Here is an 18,518-nt window from a genome sequence, read left to right on the forward strand (position 1 = left end):
TTTTTTTTTTTTTTTTTAAGTTTTAATAGATTAATTATTATTATTTAAAAGTACCTTTTAAAGTAAATATTCTGTATGATATTTAATTATTTACTTATTTAATTCTTGCTTAATTTTTCTAATATATGTATTTTTTTACATAGGTTAGGTTTATATATATATATATATATATATATATATATATATATATATATATATATATAATTTAATGTGCTATCTGATTGTTTATTTATAGTCATTCTTTATTATACAAAAATCATTTCGGATAATAAATACCACTTAATTCCCACAACAGCGTCAGCACATAAAGGGGATGACTGTTTCTGTGTGCCAGGCGTGCCAGCTGCAACTTTTTTCTGGCAACACTCAACAACCAGCGAGAGCCGCGCGCAACACAAAGAGCCATTTAGATTGCACAAACAGGCAAAGAAACACCGCAGCAATCTGAATTAGAATATTGAATTGATTGCAAACGCAGCTGCGGTCAGTCTTCTATTAAAAGCGTGATGCTCTGAGCATATTTCAGACTCTTCGTTCAAACCCTCCAAAATCTGGAGAATTGAGGAAGCATATTGTGAAATCAAACCATCCGGTCTTGTCTTCTTTCCAGGCTGCAGTTGCATACAGAAATAAACATGCATACAAGATTATATCAACTGTATAGGTGCCTTTCTGTTCGGCTACAGTCGGCAGTCTTGCTTTAAGACGTGTGAAGCGATATTGTCATACACACGAGCACGCCTGCACTCACACCAATCAGTACATTGGGAAGAGGAGAGACTTGTACTGAGTAGAAGAGCTGAGAGGAGAGAGATAGACTGAGAGAGAGAGAGAGAGAGAGAGGTGCCGTCGCATGTGCAGGACCAAAAAGTGAAGAGGCAAATTAGCTTGTTATCCCCCAAAGAAGCTTCACCTTCAGAGAGAAGCGTGAGGAGGCTGAGAAACAGGAGGAAGACGTTGCTTCTCTGGTGATTTAAAGGTGACATGACGAGCCTCACGTCCCTCAAACCCCAGCTAGTTTCTGACAGCGTTTCACAGCTGTGACGGGAGTTTCTGCTGGCGGGTGCCTGACTGTGTTCGGTGGATTGCAAACAGGACTTGCTCCAGAAGAGGGGATAAAGGGCAGGAGCGGGAACAGTCTCCTCATCCCTCCGCTGACCCGCAGATCCGAACAGGAACTTTTGCTGGGAAGCTCTTTTCTGAGAGCACGTTTGGATTTATGACTATGTGCTGAGGATATTGGATGAACAATTGACGGCACGTTTCTCCACACCGTATCTCACAGGTAAGATTAGGTGCGATTGTTGTCCCATGGTAGGATATGAAACAAAATCTTAATTCTACTGGAAGTCACCTCACAAGAATGACTAGAAAGTCAAAAGATGTGTGCATTTATGAAACGGAAAACTTGACTAGACACTTGCATTCTGACAGAATGCATTCTGTTCGTCTCTGACTCTTAGTCATTGATAATTTACCTCCATTCTTATCAGTCTATGATGCTTATCAGTGATGCTGAGAGTTGACAGTTTCAATACGGTGCAGATTTTCCTGCCAATCCAAAACTGTGGCATAAATGAACATATGATGGCCAGTATTTTACATTCAATAACACTCACGAGCTGTGCTTTGTAATAAAATCTGAAATACGATGCAAGAACAAAATAGAGTAGATAGTGTTTCTTTTTTTTTTTTTTTACTCAGAATATTATGTATGAAACCATGCAGAAATTGGAAAATAATCATATATTATTATTATTATTATTATTATTATTATTATTATTATTATTATTAAATAAAATAATTTTAATTACTTACATTTATTTATATAATTATTAATAGTTTTGTTGTTATTATTTATTTCTACCTTCATGTCTAGGAACATCATCTTAAGTGTGTGAGTAGAGAATATCTCGTGGTGGTCGTGTGCAGGTGTGCCTGAGGATGGTGGTGAGCATGCGGACCACAAAGTAAAACATGTAAAAGCATCCAACCAGATGATCAATGCATTAATTATACAATAGCTGCGAGCACCTCCTCCCAAAGCTGCTCTAACTAACTTGTCCGAATCTCAGACACCATCTCTTAGAAAAGTGACTTACAGTTTTACCTGGAAGATGAAAGATATGCAAAAGACAGTTGTAGTTTTTAATTTGGGGAGTTTGCCAACCAAAGGGAGAGAATAGCACTCCTCTGGGAACAGTTCACATTTCCACAAAACTGTGGATTAAGGAGGCTTTAGTGTAGCAAAGGGGATTACAATGTGCTGTTAATAATGATTTGCTTAATTTTGAGACTTGATGAATATTCATTGGACATTTCAATGTCATTTGAGGGTGCACTGAGTGATGCCCGTCAGCTTGAAGAGTGCAGGAGAACTGTGCCATGTACCAAACTTTAATAAAACACTGTTTGCCAAGATTTTGGAAGATGAGTCGAGGACTGATTTAGAAGTGTTAAAAACAATCCAGATGTCAGTCTTTGGTTTACAAATTTAAATTTAGACTTGTTTAAACCTTCCAAGAGCCTGTGTATTGAGTATTTAGGCTCATTGTTTATGTTTTGACTCTAAATCATTGTCATTATATAATAAAGCAGAACTCATTTGGTTTGTGTTCCTGTCTCGCAGTGCTAATCAATCCAAGGTTATGCACTAGTTCTGAAAGGACTCACCATAAAGTAATGCAAACAAAAAGATTAATTAGTGTGGTTTTGAGAATATGTAATGATCAATCAGTGGTCATAATGTACTTTAGCTGATGATCTAAAAAAAGCATTGTTATTTTTAATTTATACTTAAAAGTTACAGTGTGAAATAATGCTTGTTAACGGCGCATTATTCAGTAATGTTGAAGGCTGAAATAATACGTGCAGGTGTGTGTCAGATAGAATAAACATTCTGCTTTTATCTTCTGTCTTTGGTGTCTTTTCTCTTCAGCCGGTGCTCCTGCCATGTCCTGGCTCCTGTGTCTGTGGATAAGTGTTAGCTGCTTACTCCTGTGCCACGCCACTTTGTACGAGACCATCCAGCAGCATCATGTGACCCACCCGGGCCGCAACGCCATACAGATTCTGGGTCAGTGTCTCGTTTTAAGCCATATGTTCCTTGTCACTGAGTCAGTGATGTGTTCGCTGAAGTGTTTAAGTCTGCTGGTTGTGGAATTCCCTGTATCGTAGATGTTCGGTTTTGCATAAAAGTCCATAAAAGGCTCATCGCTATGATTGTGAAACTTTGTGGTAGGTGTGTTATCCTCTTCTTGTGCCCCACCTCTGTCATGTAAAGAGATTTACATAGAAACCCAGCTCAAGACGCTTTGTTCTTGTTTTCAACGAGTGGCTTGTAAAGGGTTTTGCATCGTGAGTTATCCTGAGACTGCAGCGGTGGAAATCTTCCATGAGCGTGTGTGTGCGTGTGCGAGACAGGCTTGAGGCTAAACTCTCCTATCAGCATGCTGTGAATACGAGCAGCTTTGATCACAGAGGCTCTGGTGGAAATGACAATTTACGTCTATCGCCCGCTCTATGGAAGTATTTGGCAATTAAGTAGTGTTAGGCTACGAGGGCTGACGGGAGGAGAGACAGCAAGGTGGGTCTCTCTTCAACACTAAGTATGCAAATGGAAGCGATTGTGGCATACTTTCAACAGCGGAGCAAGGCTACAAAGAACTCCAAAGCAATTTAATGCTGCGCGAGTTAGAATGCCGCATGCACATATATTTGCAATGTCTAGTCCTTATAGATTATGTAGTAAATGTGCTTGTTGCTTCATTAATGCTGATTTAGCATCCAGGGTAGAAAAAGGAGCACACCAGGAGTCCTTGTATAGTGTGATTAGTGCTTAAACTATTGCAAACTTTGTTCATTTTTTTTTTACATCTCATAAGACAGCATACATATGTGAGAGAGCTTTACTTCTCAGAAAGCACTTCAAACTCATCAAACCAATACAAGGAGAGAAAAGTGCGATGAACGTCAGAAAGACCCGGATGAATTTTTAACACAGTGCTTCCAGGTCCAGCAGAGCATGGTGTCAGAGATGTACAAAGAAAGAGTCTGCCCCTAGTAAGTGTTCCCTGAATTATTGAAAGGGGTCAGCTGAACAACAAAAAGAAATCATGCCCCATCACACGCCGCGATATATGGGAAAGTTAGACAAAAACATGTGTGAGACATCATATCTCTGGTGTTAGAAAGGTCAAAATGGACTCGGTAATGGAGGGTTGTAGTTTTTAAATGTGCTTCCACTCTCACACGCATCCATATTGGATTGGCTGAAGATCTTGTTTTGCTAAAGTTTTCATGGTTTGGTACATATTTGTTTAGGAAAACTTAACAGAAAGCTTGAGACGTTCTTTATGGGCTTATCATGATTGGTTGACGTGCCAATTGACGTTTCATTGCTAAAACGCACATGGCCTGGGACAAGCATTTCCCTTCCTCTACCCTGTCAAATGAGTAGACTATACCATTCCTAGCAAACACACTTTTCACAATGTTGTATTTTGATTGCCATTAGGTAATGCTTCAAAGCGTTTTAAAGATGTTTTAGAAACCAAACCTTGAATGAAATAATAATATAACCAAAATAAAACTTTTTACAAATGTTGGTTTAAAAATGTAGAAAATACCAAAGAAGGTTACATGTTTTTACTTCAAAAACAAAACCTGTCCAAACTGCAACTTTAGTGAGTTTTATGTAGGTGTTTAAATAACATGATCTGCGTTGGACCATCATGGCAGTACCACAATCCATGTACGTTCTTTTTAAAATGCAGTAGAAATGTTGCAAACATTTTCTTACTGAAATGACCCAGTAATGGAATAACAGGTTGAGTCCACATTTCTGACTGAATCATGATTCAAAGTATGAAATCTTAGTCTACGGTAGGCTTGCCACGATAGTTGGTGCTGACCGTGACGGTGATGTGCTTTTAAGTTATTTAAAAGCAAAAGAAAACAAGGAAAATATAGGGAAAATTCTAACAAACTAAAAACAAAAAATTGCTTTACGCCAAATTTCCGCTATCTGAAAGTGAAAGTAAAATATGCACTCCACTTTTACAAGCTATTTAATAGAGAAGGAAAATGAAAAAAGAGGGAACGCTCCCGCGGTGATACTGGTATTACGGGTGTTGTCACACAGATTTCCTCACCATCACAACCCTAGTCTACAGTTCTAACTCTGTGGTGTAATACTGCATCATTTTGATGAACCATGCTTAATGGAGACTTTTTATGTAATTCCTTTATAATGGTAAAGGTGCAAAGACATGGAACACACTAATTAGGTGTCCCTGAGCTCAAGCTTTCCTGCATAGGCCCTGTTTTGTTGCTAACTGAATCAACGAGCATGTAAAGCTGGGTGTATCGGCATTATTGTTAATGAGCTTTCTTGATGTCAGGTTTGCAGACATCACTGACTACCCTTCAGTATTATTTTCTGGCTTCTGTCATCTCCACTGACTTTAAAACTGTATACTTTGTATGTTATAGAATATCTTAAATTATCTTAAAAACCTTATTGAATGGAGAGTTTGATAAGGTTTTTTAAGACATCAGCTCTGCTTGACACATGTTAAGCACTGATTTCTGACAAGAAAAACCAGCTTGTATGTTTTTACCTTTGTGTCTTTTTATATTTTTGAAAAAAAAAATTTTTTTGTTTGTTTGTTTTGTTTGTACTATTCTTTCTTGCAACTTTCATTTTAATTGATTGAGCTTCTCCAACCACGTGTGCAGTTCTTGTAAGGTTTTGTAAAATAGAAATAGCAATTTGACTCAAGAATTTGATAGTACACTGGCTCCTAATCACTTGGACAGCAGCAATTTTCTGGGAATTAAAAAAACTATGATTAATACCTGAATTAAAATTGATTTTGTAATTCTAAAACCATCTCTACTTTCATTAAGAAGACCTTTTATTATAAATAGGTTTCCATTGCTTGAAGGAGATCTAACATTTTTAAATGTGTTTTTTTTTTCCATGGTGCTATTATCCAGCAATCGAAGCCTATTAAAAAAGTAGCTAAGATTAAAAATGAGAAAGGAAAGAAGAGCATGATTCATTTTGAAAAGCTGTCATCATTTATTTAACTGTGAAACACCCCCACCGATGATACTTGAGGACAAACACTTTATATCAGTGCCAAAAATGCTTCAAAACCCAGATAGAAGAGAACAGCATCATATTACTCTGTGGGTTAGACAGAAGTGCATGAGTGTAGCCAGGAGAAATTGAATTTCCATAGGTGGACATTTAGGTCCCTGAGCCAAAATCTTTTGTAAATGATGAAATGAAGGCTGATGTGTTTGATGCTGAAAATATGTTCAAGGCATATGTATAAGGCAGACATTTATCTTTCTTAATGACCAATTATTACAAATTCAAGATTTGACATGTTGTGTGACAGCAATTTCTATTTCAGGAAGAATTGTTTAGATAATGTTTAGTTTAGTGCTATTTACGGCGGAACATTGGTTTCTAATTGGTTGACTTGTGATAGATAGACATTGTAGATTTAAGTCTGGCATGTAACAAGTCCATTAAATCGATCAGTATCAGTTATCGGTCTTTTGTTGCAGTACTGGCCCTTTAAGCTGACCCAGTGATTAAGATAGAGATTACTGTTTATTAAGTTATCCAAGTCGTGGCCTAATGGGTAGAGAGTCGGACTCACAATCAAAGGGTTGTGAGTTCGAGTCTCGGGCCGGCAGGAATTGTGGGTGGGGGGAGTGCATGTACAGTTCTCTCTCCACCTTCAATACCACGTGCCCTTGAGCAAGGCATCGAACCCCCAAATGCTCACCCGGCGTCGTAGCATAAATGGCTGCCCACTGCTCCGGGTGTGTGTGTGAGTGAGTGTGAGCATGAATTCTGAGTATGGGTCACCATACTTGGCTGCATGTCACTTCACATTTTACTTTTACTCCTCTTCCTTTTTTTTCTTTTAAGAGGCCAAAATGTATTTAAAGTGTCCCTATTATACCATTTTTAAGGTTGCTAATATTGTTTTATGAGTCTCTTAAAACAGTTTTACATGCATGCAAGATGAAAAAACATGTTCGTTTTCTCAGAAAATAGTAAACAATTTTGACAGCCCTGGAGACTTGTCATTACCATAGACTGTGGTCAATGCATAGAAAACATAGTATCGATTGTACCTCACCAATTCAAGTCAGAATCTGATGATGAAACGGTTGAACTGGCTTATCGACAAGAGACTGATTCTCAAGCATGACTGGAGTAGGACATTTCATTGGTAAGTGTCAAGTGTTAACAAGTTTGTGGTAATTATAAGATGTGATCAAACTCATTTACTCTCACAGCGTAGGATACAGATTTTTCTCGAAATTATGTTAACCACATGGAAATTTTACTGTTGACGAAGAACATGTCCAGACATTATGCAAATGTGTTACGTCATGACGTAGAGCTGTAACAGAATAAGATTTGAATTTCTGACGACTCGTTTAGGCGATTGAGAGCCGACTCCTTTTTTTTTAATATACTATTACTTTATTTATCGTGCACTGTAGGCTTCACAACTTTGCTGATAGTTAATGTTCACACATAGCTACATGACACACTGCATGAAAGGTTATATTCGAAAAGGCGTAATGGGGCACTTCAAAAGAAATAGCCTATGTTTATGCAGTGAATACAGAACTCATGCAGTTTGGTAGCTTTAGCTGCACAGTTAGCAGAATCATTATTTGTTTTAGGATGATGGATACAGTAGTTGTCAGGTCAGAGGTGTCTCTGTACAAGTGTAATCCTCCATGCAGTTCAGGCATTTCACAATACTGCAGAAATCGGCTTACCTCCTATAACAGCAGCTTGATATGAATACCAAAATGGATTTGGTTGCTTTTGAATTCTCTCTCTGTCCCCCACAACCCAATTTTTGAGAAACAACCAAAACACCCCATCGCAGCTGAGGCTTATATTGAGTAACGAGTCGAGTCACTCCGCTGCTCCATCACCTGTTCAGGCACCGGCTCCAAGTCGTCCACATCCCATGAGCCCGTGCAGGACTGGCCCCCGCCCGCGTTCCACTCTCGGCCGAGATTGATGGCGGTCCGATTCCGGGCAGCCAATTCTGGTCTCTCAAGAAATAATCCACTACATTGACAGATGAGCACAATGTGACATGACACAATCCCAAACTGCAGTGTTTCTCTTCCTCCTCCCTCCTTACTAAATGAATGCCCATGCCGCTCTGGTTTTGGCCTGGTACAGCGACCGCTGCTGAATATTTTTCCGATCAGCTGGTGTTGTAGCCCAGCAACAGAGAGAGAAACTAACCTCATCCCCTTTCCCGTTTATTTGCTTGCCTCCAGAGTCTTCCTGAGAATCCGAATGACCAATATCGTAGGTGCATGTTGGGTCATAGTTTATTTAAACCTTAGTCACAGTGGTCTCCTGTTATACAACCAATGACGACAATGGATTATGAATCAGATTTGCTCTCACTTTCAGCAAATTATGTTAACTAGAGTTTTTAATAATACAACAAGTGTTACATTTTTTTATGCTTGGATAAAATTAAACCGGGTGTGTTTACGTCAGTGGTGTCTGGTGCTTTTCAAGAGCCTGGAAGCACAGATGTTATGTACTGTATGTAGGAATAAAATATTCTAACATGCTGACTGTTGTGTAAATTCATGGTTACAAGTTGTACTGAGCACTCCAGCCTAGATTCACTCCCAAACTGCAGGGGGCAACCATGCAACAGGAGATGGATGGTTGACTTTGAACACTGACTTTGTGCTTAAGAAACATTCTAATATTGTTTAATATTTTTGTGGAAACTGTAATACATTTTTAAAGAATTCTTTAATTCATAGATTTTGTATAGATTTTTGTAATTAATTCTGTAACATAAATGTTTTGACTCAATTTGATGCACCCTTGCTGAATGAAGTATTAATTGAAAAATAAATAAAAGTTTTAATTAATAATAAATAATTATAAAAATCATAATAATAATTTTACTGACCCCCCAAAATGTTGAATTGTAGTGTGTGTATAAACAAATGCTGAATGTTGAGTTTTGGTGCTGATGTGGGCAATTCAGGTTTGAGTCCACACATACACATCAGTTTTTTTTTATTACTTTTTCAAAGGGCAATGTTGCTATCTCTTCAAATCACAATAATAGCGACAAAAGAAAATAATAGTTTTTGAAGACGTTTGTGTGGATGTTTTATTGTGAATCAATGTGGTAAACTAATTAAAAGGGGGTAATTGATGGCCTAATTCAATTATATGCAGCTCACTGGAATGGCGTAGTAATCTGATTTCTTAGCAAATTGGATGAAGGAGAGGTTTGATTAGGCTAGCTGGGATGATTCACACTCACACGCTATAACCCCATTCCACCTCATCAGGGTCTTCATGCAGCCCACATGGACATCATAACTAAACTTTATCAGGTAAAACTATTTTACTTCTCTTTTTTACTCCTTCTTGTTCTCACTTTTTGTGCTTTCTTTTGTTCTTTCTTTTTCGTTTTGCCTTTTCGTGATTTCTTTCTTACTTTCACACCTGGCTTTCGCGCTTTCTCTGTCTCTCTTTTTCTCTCTCTGTCAGATGTCTCTCTCGAGCTGCTCCTGATGCCCTTCCCCCTTCCGTCTTTTTCTCGGCCTCCTTTTTTCTCTCAATTTCCTCATCTCTATCTGGCCTTCAGACGATTTGTCATGGATCAGATGAGACAATTTGTCATGGATTAGTGCTCTTAACTGTGTGTGTGATAGTGAAGACAGTCACTGGAAAAGCTGAAGAATCCTATTACAGTTCTGTATGTCTGTGCACGCTCATATGTGCAACGTTTGCGCATTCGAGTAGAATCCGAATCGCACACAAACCTTTACAAAACTAATGCATACAATGTGGAATAGCAGAATCATGCGTAACCATAAGTGTTGGGATGTTTTATCTGCATGTTGTATGTAAAAGACATTGTTCTGGTACCTGTTGGTTTGCGTACTTTGTCACCCAAAACAAGCAACCGTATCAAGGTTGCCCTGATTTCCCAATTAGCTTTACCCATGCAGAACATTAAGAAAGTGCGCTGAGCGTTTTATTTGGATTTCTTTTGTTTAATAATGGAAATCTTTACAGATATTACAAAGATTGCAGTAAGAGATGTTCTTAATCTCTTTTTTCCTGGTGAGCGCATGCAGCTCAACAAAAGTGAGATATGGAGGTTATTCATATTTACAAAGCAAAACTGTCATTCAGAAGACAGAGCCCGGTGTGTGCATTAAAGGATTTTCTTTGCCAAGTGCAATGAGACAGGACAGGATTAGAGACCTGTTCTCTTATCGCAGCCTCCGCCTGAAAATAAGGTGGGCATTGAAGCTCTTCCTATCCCCAGGAATTTCATTCATTATGACTATATGCATCTTGACAACGTCTATCGCGGAAGAGTTCCATCTGAGGATATTCTAATTCATGTCAGAGCCTTGATTTCATTTGCATTTTAGAATTTCGATATAATTACATGTGCAAATTAAGCTGCATCTGACTCGTGTCTTTGTTTGTCCCGAAGGTTGAGTTCTTAGAAGCGCTTTCGTTAAGTCAATTTAGGTAGAGGAGTTTCGAGCGAGAAGCGGAGATGTGACCAGCGGTCAATGCTTCCGTTAAGAGAAATGATCCCAGACATCTGGCTGACTGCAATGCAGGCAGAGTACATGAGCCATGTAAAATGTATTCCAGCCCACAAATCATTGTGACTGTTTTGTGCCTCTCATTCAAAGCACTATGAATTCTTATTCTGCGATTTGAAATCACAAGCAGGATATTACTATAAAGCCACAGCGCTTCTCTCTCTTCTCTTGGCTCTTTCAGTGGATGCTACTGCAGATGGCTTGGACCGCTTTGCACCTTAATATCTAATTTGTTTAGTGACAGTCAGGATTTATAATCCTAAATGTGCCATTTCCTAGACTGTCAACAATCTGTACTTCTCTGAGTATAGTATTTGGGAATCTCTGGCTGCAGTTGTATAATTGGAAAGACAAGGGCCAAATTTCCTGCTATTGATCTCAGTGATTGAACTTAAGGTTTTCAGTTTTATTCCACTTGTTGTTCTTTCTTTTTATTTCTTTTTATTTTATTTTTTTATCTTTTTTCTTCTTTCTTTTCCACGAATCTCACCCTTCAGGCGTGTAAGTTTGACTAGAGATGCAGTTATTGACTGGGTTGTTCAAAGTGTGATTCAGGTGCAGATCAATCCCCACCATGTTGCCACAGGTCATGTTTTTCCCCTGGAGTTGTTATTTTTCTTCATTTTAACAACTTTGTTTTCCCTTTGCAAGAAAATCATAAGTCTGTCTGAATCACTGAATCGTTATTCATTTTCAGTCTTATGGTTTCCGTTTATCACTCTTCTGTTCATAAAGTGTTGCCAATATATGCATTCAGTACAACAACTGAAATAATAAATAATAATAAAATATTATCGAATTAACAGGAATTACTTAGATTAATTAAATTACTATATATATATATATATATATATATATATATATATATATATATATATATATATATATATATATATATATATATATAATAGTTTTGTCCTTTCCTGAATTTGACATAGGTTCATGGGATTGAGGTATCGATGCCAAAAACATTATTTTATTAATTTCCCTGAATTGTTCTGTTTGATTTAGTTTCATTTTGTTTGTTGTATGTAGGATAAGAAGAAGCGAGACTTGATCTTTGTCCTTGGCTAAATGACCTAGTCAACAAACACATCCTTCATCTCTGGCCCCAGTGGACTTTACCTTCCGGAAAGCTTTTCCCCAGCGTCTATACCTATTGTTTTACATCCATGACTTGCATGCATCACTGTCTAGTTTTTTTGCTGTTGGATCACAGAAACACAGGTCTGAGATTACTGTGCTTTTGTGTCCAATATAGCAAATCTCACTGCGGGTATTCAGAAGAAACTTTATTTGAACCGCTTCAGATTGACATTGAGAGGCTTTTGCTGCTCCACTTTAGTTTTAACACTTTCTAAGTGACCTCCTCCAGAAATGTTCGTAACATCCCAGGATTTATAAACACACTGCAATAATATACAGTTTTGCCATACTGACCCTCCTGAAAACGGCTGAAACTAGCCAAAACTGGTTTGCTGGACTTCCGTGCCGGTTTGGAAGGTCTATTTTGGGTTCAGACAACACACTCTCATGTAGTGGTCAACTGATATGTTACCAAGGCTGATATATCGGCTGATATTTGGCATTTAATTACTACATTGGCCAGCAATTTTTTCCTGTTTTGTGGGAAGGGGGACTTCTATTTTGACAGCGCTGAAAACGAAAGTGCCTGAACTATAATGTAGTCTTCACTAGTTTATTGTCTCTGTTTAACAGTTATGACTAATAAATTAATAAACATTGTAATTAAACTGTTAACGCTATGTCATTTTCATTTCATATTCACTGTGTGCTGTATGTTTTATTTGCTTTTCTTTCATTTTTTTTTTTTTTTATTTCTTTGTGAAAACTTACAGGATTAGAAAGTTTCCAAGTAAATAAACCACTTAAATTTTTCTATTAGGTTAACGTGGCCAATGACATCAACCACATACAATTTTGTTTATGCCTCACTAATGGTTAATTTTAAGTGTTGTGGGTTTGGGCTGGACCTTCATGCTGTTCCATATGAATCACTACAAATTGCCACCTTTCACAATATCAATTTTTCGTTTACTGTATGTTTTATTTATGTTTTCCCATGATCCGGTTGGTTTTAACCCAGTGACTGATTAGCTATTGTAAATTTTGGACTGGCAAATAAAACAAACTAAGCACATTAAATGAATTAAATACTCAAAATCTCTCTTTCCCAGAAGTCTTTGTTTATAGCATAACATTATATCAGGGCGGTGGAAGGGAGTGTACATGGAAGGGAGTGTATAAAATCTTCCCTGCTGATTTAAAGAGCACAGAGAGCATTGATTACCACAAAAAAAAAAAAAAGGGAGATAAAAAACCCGGCCCTGTACTGTCATAAGCTGAAAACTCTGAAATGCTGTATATCTTCTCTTTCACCACCTGTCACTTCCGCCGTATTGTTCGTCCGTTCCGCCGAAGCGCGGATGAAGCAATTATAGTTTTTTACTCTTCGCTGGAGAGGGCAAAACAGGATGGCAGTTTGCGATCTCTCTCCAACTTTTCTTGAATACATTTGGACTGTCACGCCGAATCCAAAAGCCACGAAGGCTGGAAAGGGTACAGGGGCCGGACGTGACAGTCGATTGTGATGTGTTTATGTGTGTGTGGGTTCAGTACGGGTAGTTGTGGAGGAGGCAGCGAGGAGTTCTCATTAAGGTGGTGGATGTTTGTGTTGCGTGACAGGTCCCCTGCCTGACACTGTGACACTTTCAGTGACATGGAGGAACAGAGAGGAAGGCATAAGAGAGGGAGGGAAAGAGAGAAAGAGAGAAAGAGAAAGAAGGTAGCAGCTGTGGATGTTGGTAATATGCCTCGGAGTGGTGTTCTCAGAATTTTTTGTCACGCACAAAGGTGCCATTTTGACATCAAGCGTCATGCTTGAAGAATGGCTCTGTATGGCTCTGCACCTGGCTCTTAAAGACACCTGCAAGTTTTCGCATCATATGCCATCATTGCACCTTTTTCCCCCTGGGGTCCTTCCATGTTCTTGATCAGTAAGTCCTCGTATAATATTATTTGTCCATGTCAGACAGTTCAACACAGTTGAGTTGCCATACAGTGGTCCAAAAATCCAGAGAAGGTCGCTTTTGAAAATGCTTCCATTTTCTATTTTTCTAAATTAATCCTAACTTTTTAAAATTACAAAGAATATTATCTGGGTTAGTTTAAAGTGTTTTTTTTTTTTTTTTTTCTGTAGATCTACGAATTCATTCCAAAAAAAAAAAAAAAAGCATTTTCTAGACAGTCAAAATGTAATTATATCATAATCAGAATAATTTTTTTGTAGAAGTGTTATTATTTATTAAATATTAATGATTTAAAAATATATGTTTGATCATTTTTTTTTTGTTTGTTTTTTTTCTATTTAACCTGTCCAGCAGTGTTAATACCTTTTTGATATTGTCCATTACATTAAGTAATCTTTCTCTTGTCTGTGTGCATTGCTGAGACACGTGAGCTCTGCCTGTTACGGCTCCTTCTCTCGTCTGTGCTGCTCGAATGCTGGGGTGTGAAGAATTACTGTTCCGCTGGAATTAGCCTGAGCACCACTTCAAGTCCGAATCAATGAACGAGACTTAAATTACATTTAACAGATGAAAGCCCCTTCACCTCTGATAGCGCACTCTACCCAACGACTACGTAATGGGCAAACGTTCTGAGAAGAGGCGCAGTGGATGAGTAAGAGCCCATTCCCTGGTTACTTATCACAGATTTTTGCCCTCGCATCAAGAACATCTTTGGTACTTCCTGCGTGACAATGAATACTGTGACACTATGTCTATGAGAGTATATGTAGATTCTAAATTAAAATTAAATTAAATTTATGCATTTAGCAGACGCTTTTATCCAAAGCAACTTACAGTGCATTCAGGCTATTAACTTTTACATATCATGTGTTCCTGGGGAATCGAACCCCCAAACTTGCGCTTGCTTGCTAGCGCAGTGCTCTACCAGTTGAGCTACAGGAACACATATTGTGTTATTCTACATATGTAGATATCCATCGTTCTGTCATCCTGTCTTTCGTTCTAGCTATAAATTGTTATATCTGTTGTTCTGTCTATTCATTTTAATTCTGCACTTCTGCAACTCTGCTTTTACACCAATTACTGAAAAATTCCAGAAATAAATTGGAATTTAAAAGCAATTCTCAAATCAGTTCTGACTGGCACTCCCCCTGCTTTGGTTAACGATTCTGTTCTTTAGCCATATGGAGGAAATTCTACATTAATCGGGTCAATCCGAGTAAAACGATACCAGAGAAACAGGCTCAGATTAATTGGTTTTAAGGCTGCGCTGACGCTTACATCGTTTATTCCCAAAATGCCCCTCATAAAACGATGCCCTTGTTGGTCTAGAATTACATCTTTCGTTCAGTCTAGTTTTAGAGGAAACATAAGATCAGATGAGTTGCAGTTTGGGCCTGAAATGCTAGCCGATATTTATTATTCAGGATCGAGTGCGATAGCCGCGGGGCCAAAGAAGAGAGTGCTCAGAGGCTGAAGGCTGTAGCCGGCACCGGCCCGGAGAAGATGCACAGGATCAATCCTTGAAAAATGACCAGCACCTATCACTATCTGCAGATGCGGCTCTTGGGAGACGCAGAGACTCATCATTGGGGACCGTGCTGTTTGGGCATTTACATCTGTCTGCGTGCGTGTGTGTATGTGTGTGTATTTGTGTTGCTATGCAGACAGATGGTCTCCATTTGATCGGGGAGGGGTAGTAATGGCAGAGGAGATGGTCTAAACAAGTCCCTGTCACCAGGACTCATGAGTTAGCCATCATCTCAGCTTCCCCCTCCATAAATATGTTAACATTGTTAAATGGACCACATTCTGGAGCTGCCCAGCTGAGGGGTCGCTGCCAGGCACATTGGGCACATTGCCATCAGCACATTTTAGAGTGGGTTTGTGTCAGAATTTAACACCTGAGGATCTCTTAAAACAATTATATGTGTAGATGATATGTCATACAGCTTGTTTGTCAAAGATACTCTCTTCGAAATAAAGATTCCAAAAGGGGATTTTCACAGTGATGCCATGAGGAAAAAACTTTTTTGGTTCTCCAAAGAAGCTTTTAGTGAACATTCCTAAAAAAAAAAAAAAAAAATCGTAGTGTGAAGAACATTTTTAAGCTCTTAAGATCCCTTTTCTGCAATACAATCTTAAAAATAAAGATTCTTAAAGTGTGCTTTTGCAGAAATGGCATAGAAAAAAACTAATTTGCTTCCCCAAAGAATCCTTTAGTGGTCCTTTCTTAAAATAACCATTATTTTCTTGGTGGGAGGTTAAAAAATATATATATTATTAATCTAAAAAAACTTTTTTTTTTTCCACTGTAAAGAACCTTATGTGCATGTTAGGTTTCCATGCACTGTATGTTAAAGAGCCAATAAAGAACCTTTATTTTTTAGAGCGTTGAAGGTGAACATTTTCAGTGTAATAACAACAAATCCACCCTGTTTCCTGACTGCAGATATTCTTCTGTTCAGCACGTACCATGGATTATATCACATGCTAGGCAATAATATTCCAATAGCATGTAAACAAACACCAATGTCACGAATGTCTTTTTTTAAAACCGTCGTTATTGCACAGTTAGACATTTAGGCGATGCGTCAGAATGTATTTTACAGGCTTATCTTGACACACTCGCAAATCCATTTTTGAAGGTTAGATTTTAATAGCAAGACTAATTCTGCTCTTATCTGTCTTTTTCTTGGTCTTATGAGATGTTAGATTACACGTTTTACCCTGCGCGATAGACAGAAACTAATCTCTGAATGTTGTAAAAAAAAACGCACTCGGGCCATAAAGGCGACAGCTCCGCGGGCCTAAATCATGATATTAGCTCCTTAATGGCCCGATATAAAGCTGTGTATCAGATAGATGCCGCCTGGCCCCGACGAGAATGCTCTGAGATCATTTCGAGAGAGCTCAGCCGTGACACATTGAAGGAGACCTGTCTGTTCGGGAATCCTGAAAGATTTTTTATGTCTCGTGTATGGCTCATAACTGAAGCACTTTCAGGTTAACTGGAGGCTTAGTTGCACACTGCATGTTTATCAATATTGTGAAGACATAGGTGAGCAGAACTGCTGTCTATGCAGTTATGAAACACTTCTTCATTAATCTTACAGACTAAGGTTATCTTTTAGCCCTGTGTGTGTGAGATTTCCATCTGTGCAGCTCTGCATGGGTGTGTGTGTGTGTGTGTGTGTGTGTTTAGTTGTCACAGTTGGCTTTTGTCTTTCAGCCAGCTTGAAGAGGAGCGCTATTATACTCTATAAATAACTGTGCAATTAGCATTTGAATGGTAATAATGGTAAGAATTCATTTTCAATGCTTTCAAATCACACGCTAACAAATTAGCAGTCATTATATGTCACTGAATCCTAATTGACTGAATCCATTGATGAAACCAGCATATTTAAAGGGCCAGTTCATGCACAGAATTCTCCTGCAGTTAGATGCCAACTTCATGGTCATGGATGATAACTTCACTGCAGTCAAAAGTGAGTGCTACAGTCTCAAAATCATAAGATGATATAGTCTTCAGTCAATGCAAGCCAGAGGTATCAGAATTAATATTCATAGTGTTTGTTTTAAAGGGTAATGTACAGATCAGATCAGTGATCAGTGTGTGTGTATATATATATATATATATATATATATATATATATATATATATATATATATATATATATATATATATAATTCATGTATTCATCATTGGTATAATTTAATGTATTATTAGTATTACTTTATATACTATATAATTATTGTATATTAAACTTATTAATGGTTACTGACCCATTATAATTATTATACTAGTTATATTAATTATAGTATATAAGTAAAAATTAAAGTTCATTGTAAGTTGGTGATGATGATGATGATTATTATTATTACATTTATTAAATTGCTACATGCCAAATAATAAAAAATAATAAAAAAATAAATTAAATTAAACCATTATTTGCAAATGAAATAAATCAGACACAGTGCAGTCTGTTGAGCACTGAGACAAGATTTAGCATCAGATATAGATCAAATCAAAATCAATGAAAAGCCTGTTCATGAAAAGAAATTGTATTTTGGGGATCTGCTTACAAACTCTTATTGTTGTTCTATCAAACTGACAGCCACCTCCAGCTTCAATTCTCATCGTCCAAACCACACAGACAGATGTATCATCCACACATAAAGATAAAAGATTGGGTGTTTAATAAAAAATTAAAAAAAACTTATTGAGACTCATCGCTGTGAAGCCAGTGAAAATTTTTTATTTTATATATATATATTTAGATATATATTTAGATAATTTCAGCTCCTGGCTCAGCTTTGCTAAACAAACTCCAATAGCTGTCCAAACCGAGATGAGGAAAAACTGGAAAAAAAATAAAAGAGTGAAGAGTGTCCTGCATAGACAGTTGCTTTTGCTTGTTGAACTCAGTTGCATTTTTTTTTCCAAAAAGCTGAAACCCTAATTCTGTCTGCCTCCTTCGGTTTTAAGGCCTGATCTAGGACTCTGCCACTCTCCGTATGCTCTAGCCGTCGCAGCCAGCACAAGCATTTCTCAGCCAAGAGAATGTGTCAAGCATTGTATTTAGCCACTCATTCGCACTGCTTCTCTGGTCTGAATCCAATTTATCAGCCGTAATGGACTACAGAAATTGCCTCTTTAAACAGCCGTCTGACATCCAGCAGCCTAAAGCAGCAATACTGCCGAATCATATGGTTCTTATAGAGGAGACAAAAGAAGGGGGAGTTGGGTTGTTAGAGAAAACATCAGAACTTTGAGGCAGAGAGCAGCTCCAC

General features: G+C 37.9%; 1 protein-coding gene across 4 annotated transcripts in view; it reads left to right on the forward strand.

The window, feature by feature from the left end:
- The first annotated feature begins 742 nt into the window (after positions 1-742).
- LOC113054997 (protein FAM19A1-like) overlaps positions 743-18,518 on the forward strand; it is a 150,880-nt gene continuing 133,104 nt past the window's right edge. The window contains exons 1-2 of one of the 4 annotated variants that reach the window (XM_026220898.1): positions 743-1,285; positions 2,939-3,076. In XM_026220898.1, coding sequence (XP_026076683.1) covers positions 2,953-3,076 — 124 coding nt within the window. In that variant the 5' untranslated portion in view covers positions 743-1,285; positions 2,939-2,952. The remainder of the gene's footprint in view (positions 1,286-2,938; positions 3,077-18,518) is intronic. The other 3 variants (XM_026220899.1, XR_003277469.1, XR_003277468.1) reach the window with 3 other exon arrangements.

The sequence above is a fragment of the Carassius auratus genome, chromosome 36, assembly GCF_003368295.1.
Source record: "Carassius auratus strain Wakin chromosome 36, ASM336829v1, whole genome shotgun sequence".
Classification (NCBI taxonomy): Eukaryota; Metazoa; Chordata; class Actinopteri; order Cypriniformes; family Cyprinidae; genus Carassius; species Carassius auratus.